The sequence below is a fragment of the Prionailurus bengalensis genome, chromosome A3 (genome assembly GCF_016509475.1).
Source record: "Prionailurus bengalensis isolate Pbe53 chromosome A3, Fcat_Pben_1.1_paternal_pri, whole genome shotgun sequence".
NCBI classification, from domain to species: Eukaryota; Metazoa; Chordata; class Mammalia; order Carnivora; family Felidae; genus Prionailurus; species Prionailurus bengalensis.
Window position 1 is genome coordinate 29,538,789 of NC_057354.1, and position 8,883 is coordinate 29,547,671.

An 8,883-nucleotide genomic window follows, 5' to 3' on the forward strand; every position below is an offset into this window, starting at 1 on the left:
CCAGTCTCCCTCCTGGCCTCGAGGCTGGGCCCTCCCCTCGCCCCGGGCTGGAACCCGCAGGCCTCCCCTCTCCCCTCGCAGCTCATCACGCCCCACGCCATACGGGTTCAGACGCCCCCGCGGCACATTCCCGGGGTGGTGGAGGTGACCCTGTCCTACAAGTCCAAGCAGTTTTGCAAGGGAGCCCCCGGCCGTTTTGTCTACACAGGTAAGGAGTCAGGTGGGGGGTGCGGGAGGGGGCAGAGAGGCCCAGGGTTGCTGGAAGGAGTTCCACCCAGGGCACCAGAGCCGGGGTCGTGGTTAGCCAATACCTACGGTGTGGCCACGCCCCCTAAGCGGCTGCCCCGCCTCTTCCCCACCTAAACCACGTGACCGCTCCTTGAGCGGTAGGATCTTTTCAGAGCTTGTTTCCCTCTTTGGCCTAGGTCTCCTCAATCCCCTCCCAGGCTCGCAGTCTCAGCCCCGTCGGGACATTCCCCCTGCCTAGGACCTCCTCGCCAGGACAACCCCCACCCTACCCCCCCCCCACACGCATTCCCCAGGGTCTAGAATATCTCCAGCGGCATGTTTATTTCAAAGGTGCCCCAAATAGGCTCGATGCTCCCTAATCTTCCCTGGGTCTCTTGGTTCCCCAAGCCACCTCAGTCTTCACTCTACGTGGGCATAAGCAGGTGCACGCCCCGCCCCCCAATATACCCCTTGCAGGAAGCAAGGGCGAGAAGTTAACACAAGACAGGAGTGTGGAATCCCCCCTCCTGGCTCTATTTGACTACCCACCAGGACCCTCTCCACCTTCATCTTCCTGCCCTGTCCCAGCCACCCACTTCTCCCCATCCTCCTCCCTGCAGATAACCACTTAACCCTTCCCAGCACCCGACACTCAGTAGCCATACTTACCGTCAGGGAGTTACGTCTTAAGCGGGTAGGGGTGGCCCTAGCAGTGAACAAAGCGTGAGGTGAGTGGAGTTACACGCGGAGTGCTGGGAGGGGAGGACCTCTAGGAGGGAGTGTGGGCTTAACTGGACTCAGGCTGAGACGGGAGGGGTGAATAGGGAGGCAGAGATGGGGAAGGAAAGACAGTCCTGGAGAAGGAGTGGCAAATGCAAAGACATGGGAATGAGTGCGTGCTTTACACTCTGGGGGAAACTAAAGGAAATTCACTAAATCTGGAGTTGGCGGTGAAGAAAGTGGGTAGGGCCTTGAGGCTGGTGAGTTGGTCCTGGCCAGGCCAGGAGGAGGAGAGAAGGAAGTCCTGGGGAACCTCGTTAGGAGTCTGCTGCCTCCTCTGCAGAACCCTGGATGTGGCCAGTCCTTTCCCTGGCACACAGGCAAACTTCTAATGGTCACATGCTGTGACCTGAGCTGTGATAAATGGAGATTGTTGGGGTGTTTTACTTTTGTAATTAATATGTTATTCCTGGTAATGGAGACAGAAAACTCTCCCTCCAGTCCTGCCCCTGGGACTGTAGACGCTAATACGTACATACAGTTGCATTTTTCGAACCACAGATGGGATGGGATGGTGCTTGTGTGTTAATGCCGAGCGCCTGGCACAGGGCCCAGCTCAGTAAATATTTGTTGAATGAATGAGCAAAGAAATGAACTGAGGAAACTCCGCGAACCGAACCTTGCTGACCCGTGTGCCCGGAGCATTCCGAGAGGTTTGGGCCAGGCTTGGTGGAGGGGGTCTGCAGCGAGGCTCCCCGACTTGTTGCCGGCCGGCTTGGTCCTGCGGAGCGCGCTGGGAGGGGGTCCTCCAAAACGCCGCCCCTCTCCCCAGCCCTGAATGAGCCCACCATCGACTACGGATTCCAGAGGCTACAGAAAGCCATCCCCAGACACCCCGGAGATCCTGAGAGGCTGCCCAAGGTACCCAGCGGGGCACAGCAGACCGGGGATGAGCCTGTCCTGTGGCCCCAGGGGCGGGGTGGGTGGGCGGAGGGGACGCCCGGCCCCTCTGCCACCCCCCACCCCAGGGCTGTCCCTCCATCCCGCTGTCTCCTCCCTCGCCCCCAGGAAGTGCTGTTGAAGCGGGCGGCCGACCTGGCGGAGGCCCTGTACGGAGTGCCCAGTAGTAACCAGGTATGGCGCCTCCGCCCGCCTCCCCGCGCCGCCAGGCCGGGGACTGTCCCCCTCCCGGCGCCTGCGGCTGCCCCGGCCGTGCCCCGCTCTTGTCTTCGCAGGAGCTCCTCCTGAAGCGCGCGGCGGACGTGGCCGAGGCTCTGTACAGCGCCCCCCGCGCGCCCGCGCCGCTGGGACCCCTGGCCCCGAGCCACCCACACCCCGCCGTCGTGGGCATCAACGCCTTCAGCAGCCCGCTGGCCATCGCCGTCGGGGACGCCACGCCGGGCCCGGAGCCGGGTGCGTCCCGCCGCCCCTGAGCGCAGCCCCGGGTCCCCGCCCGCGCTGCGCCCCTGACCGCACTCTCCCGCAGGCTACGCGCGCAGCTGCAGCAGCGCGTCCCCGCGCGGGTTCGCACCCAGCCCCGGCTCGCAGCAGAGCAGCTACGGCAGCGGCCTCGGCTCGGGCCTCGGCAGCTACGGGGCGCCGGGCGTGGCCGGCCTCGGCGTGCCCGGGTCCCCTAGCTTCCTCAATGGCTCCACGGCCACTTCACCCTTCGCCAGTGAGTGTCCCCTGCCCGGGGAGCTGCATGGGGCTCAACCTTGCCCCCTCCCAGCCCCAGGGGGTGGGGGGCTTCCGGCGACTGTCTCACCACGGTCGACCCTGGCCTTGCCCTTGTGAGCCAGGCCGGCCGTCTCTGCGTGTGACCTGTTTCTGCTGTGGGACGCCTGCCCCTCGACCCCACCCCTTGGCTGCACATCCCGGGCCCTGGGGCTGGGGCAGTTCTCGCACCTTTATTCTTTGAGGATTCCAGTTGCACGCATCGCTTCTAGCCCTCCCCTCCCCTTGAAAGGGCCTTTACCGGGGCTGGGGGGTGGGGGTACCGACATCCAGCTGAAACCTGGCGGACCGCCACCTTTCCATCTTATGCGGGGACTTTGGGAGGAGGCTGGCGCCCCCTGCCGGAGGTCCTGGGGAACTAATGGCTCAATCAAAATGGGCTTCTACCTGTCTGTCCCCCGTGGTCTGAGAAACAGAGGTCAGAGGAGGGAAGTTGTGGCTCCCTGCAATCCGGCTGGGAAGAGCAGGCAAATTGTGTGGTCAGACAGATGGATACAGGGTTTGAAAGTCCCAATCAGGAGCTGTCTGACATTCAACAAGTTACTTTATTTCTTTCAACTTCAGTTTCCTCTCTGTAGAACAGGATCAGTATCACCCCTGCCTAGGGTCTGTTCTCAGATCTGAATGTGCCACTGTGCATGAAGTGCCCAGACACAATTTAGAAAGAGTGTATGATTTTCCATCCTGGGTACTGCTCTTTCTGGCTGTGGGTTTGAGCCTGACTCTCCTGATGGCCTGGGCTCAGCTTCTGGGACCTGAAGCCCCATATGTCTGTGTTTACACAGGCCACGAACCTCTACTGTCCCTACTAAGACCCCTGTCTCTCCTGGACCTCTGCTCAGGCCAGGCTCCGCCTCTCCCACTTCCTTCAGATCTGGGACAGCATTCTTACAAACTCTCTGGGTGCCCTTTGAATTTCATATTGGCGGGACCTGGAATACCAGCCCTTTCCCTCCACCATACTCACAGTGCAGTCAGCAGTGGGGAACACACTGCCCCAGTGGGCAGAAGCCACCCCATATGGGGTTTCCCCCCATTCGGCCAGAGGATCAAGAATTCTAGGGCTGCTTACCCCCTGCTTCCAGCATTAGCTGGGGATACCCTGGACTTGCCTCAGGGTTGGTCCCATTTTGTGACCAGTACTAACCCATGTCCCATCCACTCCCAGTGGCATGTGACACAGCTCGGTGGCGGGGGGGGGGGGGGGTATCATTCTCATGGAGTCTGCCAGAACATGCCTGGAATGACATCCAGCACTGCCCCAGCCAGAGGGTCTGGGGCTGTCTGCTTGGGCCTCCCCTTGGTCTTCTCTTTGGCCACCAGCAGCTCTCAGTTTGACCCACAGATCCCACTACTACCCAAACTACAATATGTGGCTGTAGGCTCCCAGCCTTGAGAGATACAGTACATTTTTCTGGCATTCGTCTCAGGCCCTTCATGGAGCTCCATGGGCCTCATCAGCTAGCAGTGAGCCTTGTCTTAAAAAGATGGCGATCCATGAAGCTGAGGACATTTGGAACAGGGGCAGCTGTTGAAGGCATCGCTTTTTCAAAAGGGGAGTGGGGGTGTGCTTAGGTGCCAAAGGCAGCCTTCTCAAGCTATTGGTTCCTTTCGAGAAGCCCCCACCCCCACCCCATGCCAGCCACTTGGACAACACTCACATCACAGCCTTATTGGTGTGCAGAAGAGAGAGGCAGGGAGTCGGGTTCCGATGAGGATGTAGAAAGGAGTATCCAGAGATGCCCTGGGCAGAAGCCCCCAGGAGAGGAGGCCGCAGAAAGGAGGGGCAGGCAAAGCCTGCGAGGAGGAGGCTCCCCGGCTATTCCCAGGTGAACAGGCTACAGCCCTGGATGGCCAGCAGGTTGAGAACAAGAAGATCCAAGGATGTGGATCTCTGTTTTTGTTTAAAATCAACTGGTTGGAGGAGGGGGATATAGGAAGCCTCCAGGGCCCAAGCCGGAGATGACAAGGAATTGCATTAGGTCGAAAGAGAACAAAGTTGGGGGGGGGGGGGGGCAGGGAGAGGGGTTGGGAAGGGAAACATGTGTAAAGAAAGTTAGCTTATATTGTGAGCTGAGATTACGGGGGGGGCCTTGTAACAGGAACCTGTGTGTACCCCCAAACTTCATCCCTGACCACTTGCCCCAGCTCTGCTGTGAACCTTGATCTTTGACTCTAACCTTAGTACCCCAAAGTCCATGAGTGTTTCTTAGCATCTCAGAATCCCAGTGGCTTTCAGCAGGAACCCTGACCTATTCTTTTCCATCACTTCCTCATCATTCATCTTGGGGGCACCTCCCAATATTTGGTTTTGTTGAGTACTCTGGTTTTGCTTTTATTTTGAGCTGGTCTGGCCCTGTCATTTACAGCCCTGAGAAAGGGTCTGTAGAACCCGCAGAGAGGCGAGTGCTAGCCCGGGACCCCAGAGACACCTAGCCTAGCTTCAGACCCCGCCCTATACTGGTCTCCCCCGGACCCTCACAGCCCCCCCCCCCAGTAAGGTCTGAGCCTGGTGCCTGGGTCAGCAGCCCACGTGGGGCCCACTGCCCATGCCGGGGCCCCAACTGAGCTGCTCACTCTGGTGCTATCTCCCTGTTGTGTCTCCCACCGCCTTCCCTGCTGCGCCTGCCCCTCCCCGCCCCGCCCCGGAGTCATGCCCTCTAGCCCCCCGCTGGCCGCTGCCTCCTCCATGTCCCTCCCGGCCGCTGCCCCCACCACCAGCGTCTTCTCCTTCTCGCCTGTCAACATGATCTCCGCTGTCAAACAGAGGAGCGCCTTCGCCCCCGTGCTGCGCCCACCCAGCTCCCCACCCCAGGCCTGCCCCAGAGCCCAAGGAGAGGGGCTTCCAGGTGGGTGATCCATGCTGCCCCGCTATGGCCTGGTGGAGCAGGGGGGCTTCAGGGGCCCACTCCGTCCACATCTCACCAGAGCCTGGGGCTGGTTGGCCAGTTTTCCCTGGAGGGTGTAGAGAAGGGAGTTCTGCGGGGGTCTCAGGAAGTCCATCAGGAACCCACTTCCCTAGGCCTCATAGCTTGGGGTGGTCACCACTCTGACACTGCCAGTTGGCCACGTGGCCAACGAGAAGATTCGAATCTCAGTTGGAGAAGGTCTGGAAACCACTCCCATCCCCACCTGGTTGAGCACAGAACAAAGACCCAACACTCAGAGCTGGAGAAACCCCACACAGGCTGCGTGCCTTTGACCTATGCCTCCTGGTGTCCACGAGAGGGTAGCATACACCGCCCTGAGAAACTGGGTCACTGGTGGGAGGGAAGGGGACTGACCTTAAATAGGGTTCAACCCAGCTTCCCGCCCCCATTTTATTAGTTTTTTTAATGTTTATTTATTTTTGAGACAGAGAGAGACAGAGCATGAGTGGGGGGAGGGGCAGAGAGAGAGGGAGACACAGAATCCGAAACAGGCTCCAGGCTCTGAGCTGTCAGTGCAGAGCCCCACGTGGGGCTCGAACTCATGGACCGTGAGATCATGACCTGAGCCGAAGTCGGACGCTTAACTGACTGAGCCACCCAGGCGCCCCCCGCCCCCATTTTATAGATGTAGAATTGAGACTATGTCACCCCTCCCACATGCCATTAGTGAAATGGTCGTCATCTGTCATTTATCTCCTTCAAGTCAGCATCCAACTTAACAATGCTGGGCCCTGACCAGCAGTGTATAGTGAGTCAGGAAGAGTCACATCCCCTGGAATAAGATGACTTTTAGGATAGGCTCGTTAGAGAATGTTCTAGGATGATTTAAAAGGGCACAGTCTTTTTTTTTTTTTTTTTTGCCTTGTTTCCAAGTTTTGAATAATTGTTTTTTAAGCTTAATTTGGGAGAGAGAGGGCACGCACGAGCTGGGGAGGGGCAGAAAGAGAGGGAGAGAAGACTCTCAAGCAGGCTTCGCGCTGATAGCACGGAGCCAGACTTGGGGCTCGAGCTCACGAACCATGAGATCATAACCCGAGCTGAAGTCAAGAGTTGGCTTAACCAGCTGAGCCACCCAGGCACCTCTAGATAATTTTTCTTAACCTGAGTGTGTCTGGAGCTTAAAATGTGAAGGTTGGGGAGAAGAGGGCCACTGATTTCTCCTACCAGCAGAGAGATCATGGAGGGCAGGGGTTTAGGCAAGGGCGAGGGTGACCGAAGTGATGAATTTTGTGGGCATACGGGAGGGAGATATGTTGCTGCCACATTAGGTTTCAGTACTCCAGGAGGCTGACCTCTTTCCTGAGCTGGCACTCTGTCTCCTCACCTTGACCCAGGCCCTCTGGAGGCAGCAGGGCTGGGAAGAGGAGCCCAGAGTCCCCTCTTTCGATTGAGGAAGTTGGGCCAGCAAGGGCTTGGGCTGCACCCCCTGAGAGAGGTCTGAAGGGCAAGCTGCACCTGTCTGCAGTGCTGACCCCAGGCCAGGACTAGGAGTGACCGAATCCCTGCAAGGCTCCCCTTAGCTCTGCCCTCAGAAAGTGCCGATGCCCTGCATGCTGTCCCCTGCCCAGAGGCACACAGGCAGATAAGGCCCCCAGACAGCCCGGAGCTTACAGTTCCTCTCTTTGCTTACGGCAGACCAGCCTTTTGAAGATTCCGACAAGTTCCACTCTTCAGCCCGGGGGCTCCAGGGCCTGGCCTACTCCTAATCGCGGTAGGTCTGTGGCTCAGTCTTGCTTCCTCTTTTGGCCCCGGATAGACTCTCTGTCCAAAAGACTTTTGCAAGGATGGGGACCTGGGATCCGAGTCTCCGTTCTCCAGGGCCCATCTAGACAGCTGTCGGGGCCACACAGCCCCACCCCCCGTGGCCGAAGCTGAACAAGTGGAGAGAAGTGGTTTCCGGTCCCCTGGCAACCAGCCTTTTTCCAGGACCTTCTTCTCTCCCTCTCCCCACCAGGTCTGCGGGTGTTGCCCCCACCGAGCCCGGACTGGAGGGCCCTCTGGGATTCACACTCATGTCCCGGATGGCAGCACAGACAGATGCAGAGCCAGGGCTTCGGGCAGACATCAACCCAGGGGCCTGAACAGGCCTCCCTGTGCTTCAGGCCTCCAGCCCCACAGGCTTCTCTCACCTCCCCTTCTTGGGGCCGGTTGAAGGCCTAGCACTGTGCTGACGCTCTTGGCAGGAGAGCATCCCGAGGTCCTGGGATGCTGGGCCTTACTGGGTCGGTTCCTCTGGAAGAGATGGGCCTTGTGCAGACCAGACCATCAGGTGGCAGGAGCCGGGGACGGGGACTGTGGGGAAGAGGACAGCTCAGGGAGAGGTCCTGTTGGCGTCTGACCCATCACAACTGGCCCAGCATCCCAACTTCTCTCCGGGGCAAAGGGTGGTGCCCAGTGGCCTCAGGAGGCCTGCCCAGGCTCCCATGGAGCTTCCAGTGGCTGCTCGACCCCCGTGGCTGCTCCCTCTGAGGCCTGCACACTCATGCTTGCCACATTACCAATCCCACTGGGGGCTTCTGGCGTGGAGGGTGCCGAAGAGGGAGTGCCAAGCCCCCCGAATTGTGGGTCTTCCTTCCAGTGGCTGTCTTGTGGACTCTGGCCCCACACGCACATGACTCTGGCCGGCCTCATAGCACCATGGAATGGGCCTCGCTGCCACCGGCCTCATATTCTGCTCTGCTGAGGTTGGAGAAATCAGAACAATAAACACAGATGCAGGTGGCCGCCCGGCCTCTCTTGCCTGCTTCCTTGGCGTGGGTCTGCTTTTCTCAGTGGTTCCGCAGCTCTCCTGGGGCCCCTCCCAGCCGTGTCCCCGTGCAGCCTTCTTGAACCTTGGGCTTCTTCAACAGCCCCAGCGTTCAACTGAGTAACCCGTGTGTGCTCTCAGGTATTGGTGGGGGTGGTGGGCAGGCTAACAGGCCTGAGGACTTAGGACACGGGCTCCGCCTCAAGAGCTTAGGTGAGGAGCACGATCTGGCCACTGAAAACTCAGTACCCCCAGCTGTCTGGCCAGGACCAAGGCAGGGATTGTCAGAGGACTTCCTGAGAACCAGAGCAGAGCAGACCAAACACTGCTCAGTTGTACCAAGGTCAGAAATGAGATCCATTCTGAATGGAGGTGGCAGGGCCTCCCTGGGGCAGGGCAGGGTAGGGAAGCTTTTGGTCCTGAGGTTGCCTCTTTGAGCAAGTCCCAATCACCCCCCTCCCCAAGCTTAGGCACCCTTGGCTCTCCTATCTCAGAGTTTGGGAGGAGGGATAGTAAAGTGGGAAG

The 8,883-nt window shown here is 59.3% G+C and overlaps 1 protein-coding gene across 3 annotated transcripts in view; it reads left to right on the top strand.

Moving 5' to 3' along the window:
• EBF4 (EBF family member 4) overlaps window positions 1-8,364 on the top strand; it is a 58,863-nt gene extending 50,499 nt beyond the window's left edge. For 2 of the 3 annotated variants that reach the window (XM_043602737.1, XM_043602738.1), the window contains 8 exons: window positions 82-208; window positions 1,781-1,869; window positions 2,017-2,082; window positions 2,184-2,361; window positions 2,435-2,623; window positions 5,334-5,531; window positions 7,248-7,323; window positions 7,567-8,364. In XM_043602737.1, the coding sequence (XP_043458672.1) occupies window positions 82-208; window positions 1,781-1,869; window positions 2,017-2,082; window positions 2,184-2,361; window positions 2,435-2,623; window positions 5,334-5,531; window positions 7,248-7,318 (918 nt within the window). In that variant the 3' untranslated portion in view covers window positions 7,319-7,323; window positions 7,567-8,364. The remainder of the gene's footprint in view (window positions 1-81; window positions 209-1,780; window positions 1,870-2,016; window positions 2,083-2,183; window positions 2,362-2,434; window positions 2,624-5,333; window positions 5,532-7,247; window positions 7,324-7,566) is intronic. The other variant, XR_006300826.1, reaches the window with a different exon arrangement.
• Window positions 8,365-8,883: the final 519 nt, after the last annotated feature.